The sequence below is a fragment of the Rhineura floridana genome, chromosome 5 (genome assembly GCF_030035675.1).
Source record: "Rhineura floridana isolate rRhiFlo1 chromosome 5, rRhiFlo1.hap2, whole genome shotgun sequence".
NCBI lineage: Eukaryota > Metazoa > Chordata > Lepidosauria > Squamata > Rhineuridae > Rhineura > Rhineura floridana.
In genome coordinates, this window is record NC_084484.1 from 65,800,850 (window position 1) to 65,818,788 (window position 17,939).

Below are 17,939 nucleotides of genomic sequence, written 5' to 3' on the forward strand. Positions count from 1 at the left end.
TATCAATCAATGTTTATTACGGTCATAGACCAAAAAACATATACAACAGTAGCAATACAAAATACACTAAAATCAGTTAAAAAACAAATGGTTATTGACATTTAAAATCTAAGCTATAATTGTCTCTATCCAGTGGCTATCATACACCTTTTATAATGGATAGCAGCAGAGCAAAAGCTAGCAACCTTGGTTGTTACCAGTGAGGAATGATCAGACAGAAGGTAATTTACATAAAAGGTTCCGGACCTGCCGGGGAAATTTTGTAAAATAGGAGTGATTTGATGTAATCTAAGATCTCGGTAAAATGGGCAAGAGAGTAATACATGTTCAACCGTTTCCACTTCTTCATTACCACATGGGCACAGTCTTTTTATATAAGGTATTTTTTTGTATCGACCTTCCAGTAGGGCTGAGGGCAAAATATTAAATCTAGCCCATGTAAAGGCTCTTCGATATTTAGGTATGGATAAGGTGTATAGATATGAGGCCATTGTAAACGGCCTGGGGTTATACCTACACTTTGTGACCAACATCAGATGACTCTGGAGATCAATATCTCGTATCCGTTGTGAGATGGATTCTTTTGCTTTTATATAGCCTAAATTAAGAATCATTGGTAAAGAAAATCCTAAATTTGATATTTCAACATTAATCATCTTCTTCCATTTGGAATGGCAGGCATCCGTGAGAGTGAGTGGAGCCAAACCCACGGGTGCAAAGATCAGTTTCAACCAGGAATTAATTCTGTAAATCCAGACCCTGGATTCAATACTAGGAAGCCCAGCCTCCAGTCGTAAGATATTATTTATTATTATTTATTTTATTTATTATTTGTTAAATTTCTATACCGCCCGACTAGCATAGCTCTCTGGGCGGTGTACAACAGAGAAATAATACAACAAAGAAATATAAATATACACAGTATATAAGTAGCCAAACAATAATAATAAACAACAAACTAATGAAAACATCTCAATAAATATACAATTAAGCAATCCCCACACACTTCACAACAGTGTCTAACAAAAATATGCTGTAGTCCAAATAACAGCAAAAATGAATCTCCAAAATTAAATCTTGACCCCAAAAACAACTAAAAAACAACTAACCCCAGTAGTCTATAGACATCCCGAGCAGCAGGTTCACGCGCACATACACACACACACGGTCTCTGGCCCCTTCAGCAGTTGCTGTTTTTGTAGCTGGAGAGAGACAGGGCCCCACCCTTCCAGGCCAGGTGGAAATTAGCCAGAAATGCAGGGAGCAGGTCTTGCAGAAACTCACACAGGTAGATGGTCTTTGGCCCCTTCAGCAGTTGCTGCTTTTGTAGCTGGAGAGAGACAGGGCCCCACCCCTCCAGGCCAGGTGGAAATCAGCCAGAAATGCAGGGAGCAGGTCTTGCAGAAACTCACACAGGTAGATGGTCTCTGGCCCCTTCAGCAGTTGCTGTTTTTGTAGCTGGAGAGAGACAGGGCCCCACCCCTCCAGGCCAGGTGGAAATTAGCCAGAAATGCAGGGAGCAGGTCTCGCAGAAACTCACACAGGTAGATGGTCTTTGGCCCCTTCAGCAGTTGCTGCTTTTGTAGCTGGAGAGGAACAGGGCCCCACCCCTCCAGGCCAGGTGGAAATTAGCCAGAAATGCAGGGAGCAGGTCTTGCAGAAACTCACACAGGTAGATGGTCTCTGGCCCCTTCAGCAGTTGCTGTTTTTGTAGCTGGAGAGAGACAGGGCCCCACCCCTCCAGGCCAGGTGGAAATTAGCCAGAAATGCAGGGAGCAGGTCTTGCAGAAACTCACACAGGTAGATGGTCTTTGGCCCCTTCAGCAGTTGCTGCTTTTGTAGCTGGAGAGGAACAGGGCCCCACCCCTCCAGGCCAGGTGGAAATTAGCCAGAAATGCAGGGAGCAGGTCTTGCAGAAACTCACACAGGTAGATGGTCTCTGGCCCCTTCAGCAGTTGCTGTTTTTGTAGCTGGAGAGAGACAGGGCCCCACCCTTCCAGATATGACTTGGGACACAACGGGGGGCGGCCAGCACAGACCTAAGGAAACTATTCTGCACAGATTCAAGTGGAGAGTAGTTCTCATAGGTACTGGCTTGGGCTCCATACAGTAGCTGTGGTATGATCTTCATTACAAATACTTGTATAACTGTGGGAAAGAATTGTCCACCTCTGTTAAAGTAAAAAGAGAGGAGAGCTCTAATGGTTCTTTGGGCATTGGCTATAGCTGATTTTAAATGAGGACCCCAAGATCCCTTAGACTGAAATATCACACCCAGATATCTAAAGGATTCCACTTGAGCAATTAAGTTCCTCTGAATCCGCCATATATGTTTAGTCCTTTTATTAGAAAAGACCAGAACTTTCATTTTGTCATAATTGATTAGCAAAGACTCAGCACTGCAATAATTTGCAAGTGCTGACAATAGGCGTCTCATGCCAATACAAGAGCGCGATATCAGAGCTATATCATCCGCATACATAAGAATGGGTACGGGATTCTCTTTTAATCCGGGTGGATGTGATTGAACCTTATGCAGACTCCCCACTAACGAATTAATATAGAGGTTGAAAAGAAGGGGGGCTAATAAACATCCCTGTTTAACCCCCTTATAGGTGAAAATAGGTCTCGTTAAATGTCCTGCCTTATTGCATCTAACACGCAGGCAGGTATTAGCATATAGGCCGCGTATTAAGCATAATAATCGTTTATCAATATTAGAGGCCTCTAGTTTCTCCCAAAGCCGTTCCCTAGAAATAGAATCAAAGGCTGTCCTAAAATCAATAAAAGACACATATAACGTACCTCCTGCGTATACAGTATACTTATTAACTAGATGATGTAGGATGAAGATATGGTCCGTCGTAGAACGCCCCACTCTGAATCCAGCCTGTTCATCTGCTATATTATTATCTCGTTCGGCCCAATCTTTCAGTTTATCGTATAGGTGCATAGCATAAAGCTTGCTAATGATGGAAAGTAGACTGATCGGTCTGTAGTTAGACGGGTTATCTCTAGGGCCTTTTTTATAAATGGGGACTATTATTGCAAGACCCCAATCCAGTGGAAATTGGGTAGACTGGTCTATCATAGTAAATAATACAGCTAATACCTGGGCCCACCATTCAGGGATTGCTTTGAAGACTTCTGCTGGTATATTATCTGCTCCTGGAGCTTTGTTAGGTTTTAATCTAGTTATAAGATGGATAATTTCCTTGGCAGATACCGGTGGCCATGCTGGCAGATCGGCCTTAGTCAATTTAGGTGCAAATTTGAAGTTCTGATCACACATATACATTTTAACAAAATAATTTTCCCAAGAAGTAACTGAAATGTGGCAATCTGCTTTAGAGCAGTCTCTTGGCCATCCTTGAGCAACTAGCTTCCAGAACAGGTCAGAATCCTTCAATTTTGATGCTTTTATCAAAAGCTGCCAATTGTCCTTCAAAGCAAGTTTTTTTTTCCAGGCAATAAGATGTTTAAACTGTTTCTTTAATTACAGATAATCTAGGAGCAAAGCATGTGAGTTACTGGTTTTATAGTTCTTAAATGTTACCATTCGATTCAATTTATTATTACAGTCATAGACCAATAATACAATTATAAGCAAAAAGAAAAGAAAAAGAAAAACATATAATCGGAAAACGATTAAAACATTATTAAACTAGAAAGTTTAAAATTATTGATAAAAATAGACATATAGTCTACAAATTTAATTCTCATACATAAAAATCTTATAGCTAAAACAGAGATAATTAATGATTGAAGTATAATAAAGCTTTGGTACTAAAAAGGGCTTATTCTGATTTCGTCTCTTTTTGGAGGCTCAGTTAGAGAATTCCTAATCGAAATAGCTATCGCACAAAATTTAGCTACTGAGTTAGTAATGGAGGCGGATTGACTTCCGGGAAGGGTGACTTAGCCTGTGCCTGCTTTTGAGACGGGCTCCTGCCTCAAAAGAAGCTTATTCAGATATATCAGTCAGATTTTTTTTTTTTTTGACTGATTAAACTTCTCCCGGGTAGGGAGAAACGAAGAGATTAACCTCAAAGCCTATTTTTGTTGGGACGACCAGATCTCATTAATTTGTGGGACGAGGTCCAGCCGACGAAGGTGGGACGGATTTTCAACAACAAGCTCTATCTGATAAAGCGAACGTTCATCTTTTCTTCAAAGAGAGAACGCACTAACAGGCAAGCACCCTTCTTTCTATATTTTTCTTTTACTTGACTTAAATTGTTGCTGTTTAAAAGAGATTTGCCAGATTGATCAGTTTTTGACATCTCACCGGGGAGCCATAACTTCTCTCTGCTATTCACTAATTAATAGCTTATCTCTGTTTTTGTTGCAAAAAGCTGTCCTGGATTTGCACCCTAAAGATATACACGGAAGAGGGATTTCTATTCCTGATTTTTATTCTGAAGAATATTATATTGTCTGAGATTACTTTTTTCCTAGTTCATTTTATTTTGACGAATCTGTTTTCTGACGACGCCATTAATTGTTTCGATCCTGGGAACTGCATTTTGTTTACTTAAGCATGGAGAGATAAGGCTGTCTGTTCTGTTTACGCTGTGATGTCACCAAGTTTGGAGTATTAACCCAATTGTTGCTGAAATAAGAAGTGGTTCTTTTATATTTTTCTTTTAAAATGGCAATTAAGAAAGTGGCTGAGAACCTGGAAGTATCTATGTTTCAGAAAATAATGGATGAAATTGAGATAACGAAACGAACCCTGCGACAGGGTTGTAAGGAGCTGAAAATTGAAATGAGCAAAATGATAGGGGTCCCTGTGAGAGAGGAGACTCTGGAGACTGGAACAAACGTGGAACAGGAAAAAGACCTGCGACAGGGTAGTAAGGAGCTGAAAATTGAATTGAGTAAAATGACACAGGAGCTTAAAGAAATAGGGGTCCCTGTGAGAGAGGAGACCCTGGAGACTGGAATAATTGAATTGAGCAAAATGTCACAGGAGCTTAAAGAAATAGGGGTCCCTGTGAGAGAGGAGACCCTGGAGACTGGAATAATTGAATTGAGCAAAATGTCACAGGAGCTTAAAGAAATAGGGGTCCCTGTGAGAGAGGAGACCCTGGAGACTGGAACAAACGTGGAACAGGAAAAAGATTTGAAGCTTATGGATTTTAGAAATAAAATCTATTGTTTGGAATTTAATGTTATCTCTGAAGAAACTAAGGAAGATTCTAGAGAGAAAGTTATCAATGGCATGGATAATCTTCTGGACTGGAATGATGTGATGGATGGAATTAACTGCAGCCATGTGACAATGGAAAAACTTTCAAGAGATGAGCCAGTGCATTTTGAAAAAAAGAACAGAGATATGATCTTACAGCAGTATTTCAGCAACCTATTCAGAATGGTTGGCAAGATAATATTTGGGATAGAGGTAATTCCCATCAGACTCTTATTGTATGACTATGGTTATGACAGCAAGATTATTATGGAATACTGATAATGGAAGATTGGACACTGAAATTACTGGATTTAACAGGACTATCGGAAGATTGGACACTGAAATTACTGGATTTAACAGGACTATCGAAGATGGAAGATGGAAGATGGAACTAATAGGGACAATAGAATAATGGCTATTGAAATTATTGAACCTAACAGATTCTGATGAGACGGATTGTTTGAAATGTTTATTTTGACTATGGTTATGACAATAAGATTATTATAATTAGTAATGAGATGGATTAATTGATATGCTTATTTGGAAAAAAATTGATAGATATATTTCTTAAAGAACTGAAACCTCTCTTTGACTTTTTGTGGAAAGAACAAAGTAATGTTTATGAGATCTGATGATTAAGTAAGATAACTATTGGAGGAAAGTGATTTTATAATATGATTTAAGAGACAGGATTGTTATATATTATAGACTTATAACTGATTTGATATGTGACAAATGGGAAGTCAATATTTTATTCCTTATTTTTTTTTCTTTTTGTTCAATTATTTTTGATTTTGTTTTTTGTCTTTGAATGTTTAGTTTTGTATGTTGTATGAAAATTTGAATAAAAATTATTAAAAAAAAAAAAAGTAATGGAGGCGGATTGATCCGCAAGGAGGTATTTAACATAGAAATCCTCACTTCTCCCTGGCAATGAACTAATTAGGGGTTTGATCAGATGATTTCTAGGCTCGAGATACAGAATACAATGCAAAATTACATGAGTTAGCGTTTCAACCATCCCAACATTACAAGGACATATTCGATCACAGTAAGGTGTTTTATTGTATCTGCCCAACAAAAATGCATTTGGTAGGCAATTTAGCCTTGCCCACACAAATGCTTTTCGATGTTTTGGTAGGGGTAAGTTAAAGAGATACGACTTTGGATGTTGTGGGTTGGAGTTAAAGATATGCTTCCTAACCAAAGCAAAATGTTGTTGTCTATCCACATCTTTAATTCTCTGTAAGATTTGTTCCTTGGCTTTAGAAAGACCCATATGTAGGATGTCTGGGATTGAGAAGCCTAAAGTTTTTATTTTATTGTTAATCATCAATTCCCATGATGAATGGAATCTGTCCTGCAAAATATACGGTGTCAACCCTATGGGGCTGAATATCAATTTAAGCCACGAACTTATTCTTAGGCACCTACTCGCGTGATAAGTAAATTCTCCAATATAATCCCCTTTCACCCGCCCATTAACCAGTATTAGATTCCTGCTAGTAATGAGTTGCATTAGGCAAAAACCAGCATAATTAATGCCCTTATCTCTCGATCTTCTATTTGGAACAAGTGAGGGCCTATCCCCTGTAGGCGGTACCATATGAAGTCTGGAATAGAGGGCTACATCATTAAGGCCAACTCTTGCATTGAAATCCCCTGCTATGATCACCAGTGCTTCGGGATGACGCACTGACAGACTTATTAAATATTTTTCCAGCTTATCAATGCTCGCCTTGCTGGATTTTTTTTTTTGAGCTGGGGGAAAGTATACATTAACAAGAAGTAGGGTCGCCCATGGAAATTTAATAATTGTGGAGATTGCAAGATCCTTAAGGGGATTTAGCTTGGCTATAGATGCATAAATTTTGGTGGATATAAACATACACAGACCACCCTTAGAGAGGCCTCTCTTATTACTAGGTGCAGCCTCAAGATAATGAGCAGAAAAACCATTTAAGCCTGGCTCTCCTTTATGCCAAGTCTCCTGTAGAAAAATGATGTCGTAATTTTTGAGAAAGTTCAAAAATAATGGGTCAGATATTTTGTTTTTCCACCCTGCAATGTTCCATGATAGAAACTGGAGATGCGAGCAAGTTTGCTTAGCTCCTTGTCAGGGGAGAGTGACTTGCTGTGATGGTAATTTCTGGCGCAATGCTGGTATATGAGGCAAATCGGAATCCTGCCAACAATCAATTTTATCTATCCATGGGTCGATTCTGCTAATATTTGAAATTATTAGATGTAGTTGTTTCGGTGAATGTCTGATATGGTTGACAGGTTTTGGGGGAGAGCCCTCTTCATTAGGTTCAAGCCATCTCCTAGCCGTCCACATAGCAGTTGTAAGTTTGGCAATCTCGGACTTAGGGACAATTGTGGATGGTTTCTTTACCGGTGATTTTGGTATCGTAGCTGGGGACAGCAGATTAATTTCTGCTTCAACTCGAATTGAGCGAGTATTGCTTGTAACATCATTTCCTCTTTGGGGTAGGTTCTCCGGAGGAGCGGACTGACCCGTTGCAAATGCCTTAGGGGGATTACACTCATTGGATTGTGTGTTATCGGTATCCCCCTTCTTGGGAATTGTTGATATTCTTTCTAGGGTAGCTGTTAGTTTGTAAAGTCTTGTGAAGATGTCAGCTTGTATCTCAGTAGATAAGAGTGGCAAATTTGTCAAGTAAGTATCGTTCCTCTTCTATAAACTGCTCCTTTACCTCCTTTGCTTCCGCTGTTATGGGAAGTATCTCAGGAAGTTCTACAGATTCCAGAATCGGCCGTGCCAGAGGACCTAGCGTATGAGATTGGGGAGCCGTCAGTTCTGGGTCCAGATCAGTAAGGTTGCTGTCCGGGTTAGACCCAGGATTTAATGAGCACTCGTATGGTTCAGAATTAACAGGCATGGTTAACGGGAAAGGTGGTGCTATGTTCTCAAAAACTCTAGTAACTATGAGACCTTGAGTTAAGAGTAAATCTTTATATTTGAACAATTGCTTCACTTTTTCTATATTTATAAAGGATATTATAGCACGGGCACTGATATAGTCATAGAATAGATAGTCTATGTGCAGTATATCTTCCGTATTAATCCTAGTTGGAATAATGCTATCCAACAATTTTTGAAGGTGCATCCTGCGGTCCTCTTGAGCTACGTAGCCCAATGGTTTTGGATAATTGGCTATAGCTAATTTAAAACGGTTCAAAACAAGGGACCATTCCGTATTTCTTTTCCAACTGCTGGGTGGTTTAGGGTTTGGAGCCCTTATTGACCAGGGATCTTGTTGGTCCAGTTGTTGGTTCTGTGATGAGTTCCTAAGTAATAGAGGCAAAGGAGAAATTTCCAGCAGAGCTTGTGTGATCTTATCATTAGCAGGCTGCTTTTGTTCTTGACGAGGAGCTTGTTTGGGTATTTTCTTCTTGCTCTGCTCCTGTGGAGTCTCCAATAATTTAAATAAATTTTTAAAGTTCATTTTACACTGTCTTTTCAGATTTTTAATGTTTTTGCTCTTCTTAGCCATAGGGGTAGCATGCCATCTTCTTGTCTTGGTTGTAGCCTTCTTGTTTTCACTTCTATGAGAACGCTTTGATTGCACATTCTGCTTAATAACCAGAGTTAACGGAGGGGTAGGAACTTTCTCCCCATAATTGGTGTCTAGTTTAATAAATGCTTCAGTTAAAGTTGTGAGAAGCTGATTAGATTCTGCTAAAAACATTAAAATCCGGTTTAAAATCGACGCCATCCAAAAGGGCCAGGTTTCGTTTGGTTCCATACTTTTTGTATTCCCAGGAGATAATTCCTTTTCCTGCTTCTTGTCCGTTTCTAATTGACTAAGCTGGGTCAAGCCTTTCTTCTCTCCAGAGTCTTCAAATGTACTAGGGGATTGGCTGATATAAGGCTTATTAGGAGCAAATTTCGAGTTTTGCTGGGGAGTAGCTACTACCCCCAGACTTATTTTGCTCTCCACCCAAGCCAGTTCTTGAGCCAGGTTAACAGCAGCTAGGTCTTCATAATCACAGTGCCTATCTGGAAGATTATTAATTGACCAATCCAGGGCTGAGGCCGCTCGGCGAGGAGTTTCCTGATCGGCTTCCCTTGCTTCCTTAACTTTTATTTCTTCACACACCAACTCTTTAGAGGGGTAGAACTGAGTTATTTTTGCCTGCTTAATTCGCAAAAGATCTTTACTGAGCTCAGGGAGGGGTTCAATACCCATCTCCTTAGAATTTTTCCTTGTGAGCACCATGTTGTTCATTAACTGTGCTCCTACCCCCTTCTAGTGCTTATATTGTGTATGTTCCCATGACTTTAACTAAATAAATTTAATTATCCGTCCAGTCACTCAAACAATAAAGCTTGATTTTTAGAGAAAGAAAACAAAGCTTGATTTCTGGAGAGGAAAAATGCAGTTCCCAGATCTGCAGGGTTTTTTAAAAATGCTTTATAACAATTGTCATTAACGTAAATCTAGTTGATAGGCCTAATTGTAGATCTTTGCAGGGGTGGGGAAAATGGATTATCAGCAGCAGTGTCTCATTCAAAGCAATCATATATCATTACGACAACAAGTAAACATATTTGTCAGGCATACTGTAAGTTATGTTTTTCAGACATAAGTAGGCAGCTACATGGTGAAATAACTTTTTACAAGGTGCCCAAAAGATAACTTTTATCTTCTGAGTTTTCTAGGTTAATACTAGATTTTTTTTTTAAAAAAAGAGCAATCCTAACCTCCAGATTTTCTGGCTTGAGGAGCTTAGGAAAGAGTACAAGAGCCTTTCTGTCATCAAAGAACTTCACATCTGCTTGCTCCCGCTATGCCTGTGGATAACTCTGAATGTAGGACTATTGTCAGTGGTTCTTTTGCTGGTGGTGGCCAGACTTAAGCCCCCAAACAAGACATTCTAGGGGCAAGACCGAGGTGGCCTTGGATCTTACTCAAAATAAAGTTCTGAATATCTATAACTGGGGAAAACGATAGACATGGCAATTTTCACTGCATGTAAACTAAAGCTCTACTTTGGCACTGTGTAAGCTATAATTACCCATTTAAAGGGCCCAAAGGCAAATCAAATACTTCTGGAGATACAGAAAAGGAATGTAATTACCAAACGATTTCCTCCATAATACACACGTTTTGGGAAGTTTTTTTCCATTCAAGTCTATAGGGCAGAGCAGAATGGAATGCTGCCAACATATGTATTTTAACCAAGAGGCATCTGTCAGCGGGTCTTTGAGAGTCCTCATAATTTTCTTCACCCATAAAGCAGCTATTTCAGTCCCAAGAGTGAGATACCTAAAACTTGAAATTGACAGGATACTTCCCATTGCCATGATGAACCTTCAAATTAGTCCTTCTGAGGGTTGAAATTATTCTGGTTTTTCATCAACATTCCATCAAATTAATTAACAGTATACCAAAAAGAAGAAGACTGAAATTATGAACATATTTCAGTTTCTAAAATGAAACAAAAGGGAACAGTTCTAAAACTGGTAGATTACCAGGGGCTAACCTAATTAAGTAAGGGGAGGAGTTAGGAGTAGAAAGTATGTATTATTGTGATTCTGTTCCAGGCATGGTGAAATGCACACAGTTAAGCCAAACATTTCACTAAAGCTCCTGATAAACTTTCTTGAAAAGCTCATTTATCTTGGCAAAAGGAAGTGCCTTGCAATTGATAAAGAATTAAATAAAATTATACTGAAATGCAGAACAGTTCAAAGCACCTTTATTACCAAGTCTGTTAATAAACAGAGAATGCAGAACTGGAATGTTTTGTGTTACGTGCTACTTACCGGTTATGATATCTAAGCTAACACGCCTATCTTATTTAATAGAACAGAAGGGACTAGACTAAACTGACCTTTACCAGTGGTACACATTAAAAACTGAATGCATCATATCGTGATGCCAAAGACAAGAAATGCCACACTAATTTGAACCTGATTCTACAGAATTTAAGTTTTAATCACAACTAAACAAACCTTTCAGAAGGAACTCATCCAATTACTTTTATGTAGCTCTGAATCTCATCTAAGACGGACAAGGCAGCACACTTGCATGTTCGGGAAAGCCAACAGAACATGTATTCCGGTACTGACACTGAGTTATGAAAACTCAGGCAAACAGTTTAAAAGTTTGGCTTTATTCCACAGTTTCATTTGATTTAATTCATTTTTCCAGAGAATTTCAAGAAGCACCAGCACATGACCCAGCTATATAGAAGTTAGACTCAATCAAAACTTCTTTCAGTTGTTCATCCTGTATTTTCTTTTGTTAAGTTGTCCGATAGGAGATTCATAGTTTAAACTTGACAACCTTGTTTGCGGCCAGTAATTCACCACCCTCCTTCCTTCCTCTTCCAGAATTGGCTGTATTATTTGTACAGCAAATGAAAAAAAAATCAATTTGCTTATTCTTCATGCTCTCCTCCTCTCCTGCTACTACCTAGATGGTGGTATGTACTGCCTATAGCTTTATCTCTGCCTATCAACTTATGATGATCTAGAACAATTACTATTATGCCCCAAGATGCAGCCTAGAATGTGAGAATTTCCTATATACTAATACTATTAGTATATAGCCAAATCAGCACCATCCATGCACAAGAAGAAACTATAGGGGTAACTGGGACTCTAGGTTTGCAGCAATGATGGATGAATGACGACTGAAACGAGGGTAGAAAACTGGGGTGGAGAGGGAATGCAATAAAGTATCCTGGAAGAAGTCATGGCTGGCTGGAGTTCTGTACAGGAGTACTTCACATGCAATTTTTTTTTGCAGGTTCCAATTGTCATATTCCTGTTGCTGAAGTCTGTAATGAGCTTTTTCAATTGTGGCCCCCACTTTGTGGAATTCCCTCCCAAATGATCTCCGCCATGCCCCCTCTATGATGAGCTTCTGCCGGGCTTTGAAGACCTGGCTCTTCAGGCAGGCTTTTGGGGTGGGTTAGGTTTTATGACCCTCCGTGGCGCAGAGTGGTAAGCAGCAGTAATGCAGCCAAAGCTCTGCTCACGGCCGGAGTTCAATTCCAATGGAAGGAGGAAGTCCTCCGGAGACCAGTGCCTGCAGGAAGAGGAGAACATCGCCGCCCAGGGAAGGAGAGCCTGCTGCTGCTGCTGCTGCTGGATCACCACCTCCACCACCCTTCCCTGTGGGACTTCTGCCTGGCAGACGTGCATCTTGCAGGACCAGGCCCCAGGTACCCAGCCAGCTGTGACTGATTTCCACCACCTGTCCCTCTTTGGAGGGATACATAAGCCAGCTGGCTGAGGTGGCCTGGGTTTTTTTTGTGTGCTGGTTGTGGGTCATCCTTTTTTTTTTCTTTTCTTTTTTCTTTGGGGGGGGTTGTTTTAAGGTTGGGTGCCTGCCTGAGTGGTGGAAGCCTACATCAGGGCATGTGTCAATCACAGGGGAGAGATGGGGGAAGGGTGGGAGGCCAATGTATACCGAGGCTGGGCGGCAGATGCTGGGGGAAAGCTAGGGGCAGGTCACGTCAGGTAAGAGGAACTAGGGAGAGATGCTTAATATCTGTCCCCTGTTCCGGGCCTGTCCAGAGCCAACAGACAGCTGGGGGATGTTTGACTCCATACTCTGGCCTTCGACTGCTGCTGTGCAATGCCAGGTCTGTTGCCCAAAAAACATCCCTCATCCATGATATGATATTGGATGAGGGCGCGGACCTGGCATGTATTACGGAAACCTGGCTGGATGAGGCTGCTGCTCCTATCCTTGCGGCCATGTGTCCAGCTGGGTTCTCGTATGCACAGCAGCCGAGGGTCGGTAGTCGGGGAGGAGGAGTGGCGGTTATTTACCGAAGGTCCCTGGTTCTCACCAGACCTCCTCTCTGTGAGACCAAGGTAGCAGCCTGCATGTACTGGAGGTTGGGCCCAAAGGGCAGTCTAGGGATTCTGCTCATGTACCGTCCACCCCGCTGCACGATGGACTCCCTGGCCGAGGTGCTGGAGGTGGTCTCGGCTGTGCATGTACAGTCCCCAAACCTGCTGGTATTGGGGGACTTCAATGTACATTCAGAGGCCATCCTTACTGGGGTGCCTCGGGACTGCATGGAAACCATGGCTTCCTGGGAGCTGCACCTTATTACAATGGGGCCCACCCATGTAGCCGGTCATGCACTCGACCTTGTGTTTGTCTCAGGAGAGGAGGGGAGTGATCTGAAAATTGGGGGTACATCCATCACCCCCTTGTCATGGTCAGACCACTACTTGGTGAGGATGGACTTTTCGGTGCCACAAACCCTCCGTGGGGGTGGAGGACCTATTAAGATGGTCCGCCCCAGGCGTCTGATGGATCCTGATGGATTCCTGAATGCGCTTGGGGACTCTCTGGAGCATGCACACAGCCACTCAGCTGAGACCCTGGTGGAGGGGTGGAATGCCGCAATCACCGGGGCATTAGACCAGGTGGCTCTGAAACGCCCTCTCCCCCTGAATAGAGCTCAGAAGGCACCGTGGTTCACCCCACGGTTGAGAATTCTGAGGCGGGAGGTGAGACGGCTAGAGCGCCGGTGGCGGAAATCTCGCTCTGACGATTGGACACATGTTAGAGCGGCTGCAGCAGCCTATCATGTGGCAATAAGGGCAGCAAAAAAAGATTTTTATGCTGCCTCTATTGCATCTGCAGAGTGCTGTCCCAGGAGACTGTTCCAAGTGGTCTGGAGCCTGGTCGGTCCAGTTGCTCCGGAACCAATGGAACATGCTAAGGCCTCCTGTGACGAGTTTGCTAAACACTTTGCGGAGAAAATCGATCGTATTAAGAGTGCTATTCCGTGCGCTGTGGACACAGTGAGCGAGCCAGAGGTGACCAGTGGTGCTCTGGTGCTGTGGGATCAGTTCCAGCTTCTTCCATCTGATGAAGTGGACAAGGTGCTTTCAACCTTAAAGCCAACCACTTGCTTACTCGATCCTTGCCCATCGTGGCTCATTATGAGCTGCAAAGATAGACTGGGTGAGGGGATCAAGCTGGTGGTAAATACATCTCTCGAAGAGGGAGTAATGCCATCAGCGCTCAAGGAGAAAGTAATAAAACCAATCTCAAAGAAGCCCTCCTTGGATCCCCAAGATCTGAACAACTTTCGCCCAGTCTCAAATTTGCCATTCTTAGGCAAGGCAGTTGAGCGGGTGGTGGCAAAGCAGTTGCAAGCGCACTTGGAGGAAGCGGATTATCTGGATCCATTTCAATCGGGCTTCAGGCCTGGACATGGGACTGAAACAGCCTTGGTCGCCTTGGTAGATGATATGAGGAGGGCGTGGGATAGGGGCGAATGCACCTTCCTTGTCCTCCTTGATCTCTCAGCGGCTTTCGATACTGTTGACCACGTTATCCTCCTGGACCGCCTGAAGAGGTTAGGCATGGGGGGCACTGTATTGCAGTGGTTCCATTCCTTCCTATCTGGTAGGTACCAAAGAGTGGCATTGGAGGATGAGGTCTCGGATCCTTGGCCTCTCACTTGTGGGGTGCCACAGGGTTCCATCCTCTCCCCGATGCTGTTCAACATCTATATAAAGCCGCTGGGGGCAATCATCAGGAGATTTGGGCTGCAATGTCATCAGTATGCGGATGACACGCAGCTCTATCTCTCATTTAAATCTTCACCGAGGTTGGCTGTAGAAACCCTGTCCAAGTGCCTGGAGTTGGTGAGTGGCTGGATGGGAAGGAATAAGCTGAAGCTGAACCCTGACAAAACCGAGGTACTGTTTGTGGGAAACAAGGGAAGGCTGGGGGATGTGGACCTGGTGCTCAATGGGGTACGATTGCCCTTGAAAGACCAGGTCCACAGCCTGGGGGTCATTCTTGACTCCCAGCTGTCCATGGAGGCTCAAGTCTCGGTTGTGAGCCGGGCGGCGCTGTATCAACTCCATCTGATACGAAGGCTGCGCCCCTACCTTCCCAACCATCTGCTCCCACCGGTGGTACATGCCCTGGTCACCTCTTGCCTAGACTACTGTAATGCGCTCTACGTGGGGTTACCCTTGAAAACGGTCCGGAAGCTGCAACTGGTACAGAATGCGGCGGCTCGTCTGATTAAAGGCAGCCGCCGGCAAGATCACATCACTCCAGTGCTGAAGGAGTTGCACTGGCTACCGGTTGTTTACCGGGCCCAATGCAAGGTGTTGGTTTTGACCTTTAAAACCCTACACGGTTTTAGCCCAGTCTATCTGAAGGAGCGCCTCCAGCATCGTCAGGGATGCCGCTCAACAAGATCAGCCTCAGAAGACCTTCTCTCGATCCCACCGGTTAAAACAGCTAGACTGGTGAGGACTAGAGAGAGGGCTTTTTCAATAGTGGCCCCCACCCTGTGGAACTCTCTCCCAAATGATCTCCGCCATGCCCCTTCTATGATGAGCTTCCGCCGGGCCTTGAAGACCTGGCTCTTCAGGCAGGCTTTTGGGGTGGGTTAGGTTTTTACTGTTATGGTTTTAAATTTTAACATTTTAATGTATTGTTTTTTATCTTGTACGTCGCCCAGAGTGGCTGGACAACCAGCCAGATGGGCGACTAATAAATTTAATAAATAAATAAAGGGGTCGAGGTTCACTCAGCCTTCCATCCATCCATGGTCGGTAAAGTGAGTACCCGGCATATGCTGGGGGGTAAAGAAAGGCCGGGGAAGGAACTGGCAATCCCACCCCATATATACAGTCTGCCTAGCAAACGTCACAAGGCGTCACCCTAAGAGTCGGAAACGACTCGCACTACAAGTCCGGGGACACCTTTACCTTTAGGTTTTATTATTGTTGTTGAGATTTTTAATGTTTTAATGTATTTGTATGTTTTTACTTTGTACGTCGCCCAGAGTGGCTGGACAGCCAGACAGATGGGCGACTAATAAATTTAATAAAATAAATAAATAAATAATGGGAAGTCAGTAATGGGAAAGCAGAAGGATGAATGGAAGGTGTCCATCATCTTTTCTTATGGAATGAAAATGAGAATCTGAGCTCAGGTGCTTTAAGATACAAAACTGCATATTGCAATATTTTTGGACTAAAATGCAGGCTGAACATTTTCCCAGTCCAGACCAGTTTCCTGAAATATCTAGACAATCCTGAAAGTTTAACACAGAAAATGATTAAGGACATAAGAAGAGCCCTGCTGGATCAAACAGAGGACCAATTTTGTCAAGTATCTTGTTTCCATCTGTGGCCAGCCAGATGTTTGTAGAAAATCTACAAGTATGGCATAAAGTCAACAGCCACCCACCACGTTGGGTCCCAGAAAACGGCTTTCAGAGTTACTGTGTCTGAATGTGGGTATTTCAGTTAGCTATCACAGCTAATAGTCATTGATAGACCTCGTCTCCATGAACTTGTCTAATCCTTTTTAAAAAGCCATCTACCGTAGTGGCACTCACCATATTATGTGGCAGCTAATAGGTGAATTGTGTGTTCTGTGAAATAGAACTTAATTTTGTCTATTCTGAGCCTACTGCCAAACAATTTCATTGGTGAACCCATCCTCTGATACTAGGAAAGAAAGAGAAAAAATATCCCTTTATTCTCTCTCTTCAACCCATTCATAATTTGATCGACCTTTATTACATCACATTTTCTTCTTAACTAAAATGCCTCAAGTTCTTTAGCCTTTTCTTGTAAGGCAAGGTGCTCCACCCCTTGGTCATTGTGGGTGATCTTTTCTGTATCTTTTTGAGATGGGGTGACTAGAAATGCGCATATAGCAGTCATCTTCAACTTGATGCCTTCCAGATATTTTGGAGTGTAACCCATCATCCTTAACGATGGCCATGCTGGCTAGACCTGATGGGAGTTGTAGTCCAAAACATCTGGAGAGCATTAGGTCAGGAATGCTGTCATAGAGTTACATAACGGCATTTTGTTACTGGATGTTTCCAAACAATTACTGATACTCAGCCTTTTTCACTGCTATTGCACACTGGGTTGATGCATAAATGATTCTATTAGCATAAACTGTCAGTGGACAACATTTTCAGATTCAGGAACATTGCACCCACTTCAGCAAAATGAGGGGGGGCTTTTTTTAAACAAAACAGATGTATATTCTAAGCTCCTGCTGGGACGAAGGGCAGGATAGAAATATAACAACAACAACAACAACAACATTCTTTGGTTCAAGAAAGGAGTAAAATATACAACAATGGCATGGATCCCAAAAGGTAAACATTCATACAAAAAGCATGTTTTGAGAAAACTCACCATTATTGATCAGGACATGGAGTGGGCAATTCTTTGCTTTAAATACTTGAACAAATTGACGTACGGACTTCATGGAAGACAAATCACAGTATAAAAACTCCACTGAAAGAGGGAGAAAAAACAATGAGGAATGAATCAAGTGAAAAACAAAATTATTCATATTGGATTCAATAGCCTTCAACTTTACTATTAAAGTTATTTGTAGACACACAATCTACTAACAATAAAACATGAGAAGAACTGTTGCTTTGTGTTCCACTTTCTGTTTTCAGAATCTAACAGACTTTTTCATGATCCCTCTTTAGTGGCACATTTAACAAAATATACTGGACAAGACACTTTGCTAATTTCTTTTATCAGAATGTATATCTGGCTACAATGGCAAAAATCTGCATATTTACAATCTCATATCAAGCTCACCCCTCCCTTTTTCAGGAAACCAAACACAGTGTCATCATGTTCACATACATATAAAGTACAATTAATTTAGCATTCATTAAGAAAAATTCTTGTATTGAACTTTGTATTCCAGGAAGAAGAACATCACACTCACGG

At 42.1% G+C, this 17,939-nt stretch overlaps 1 protein-coding gene across 2 annotated transcripts in view; it reads right to left on the reverse strand.

Moving 5' to 3' along the window:
- Positions 1-17,939, reverse strand: part of LOC133384980 (E3 SUMO-protein ligase ZBED1-like) — a 207,462-nt gene that overhangs the window by 66,181 nt on the left and 123,342 nt on the right. For both annotated transcript variants that reach the window (XM_061627032.1, XM_061627033.1), the window contains one exon: positions 17,385-17,486. In XM_061627032.1, the coding sequence (XP_061483016.1) occupies positions 17,385-17,486 (102 nt within the window). The remainder of the gene's footprint in view (positions 1-17,384; positions 17,487-17,939) is intronic.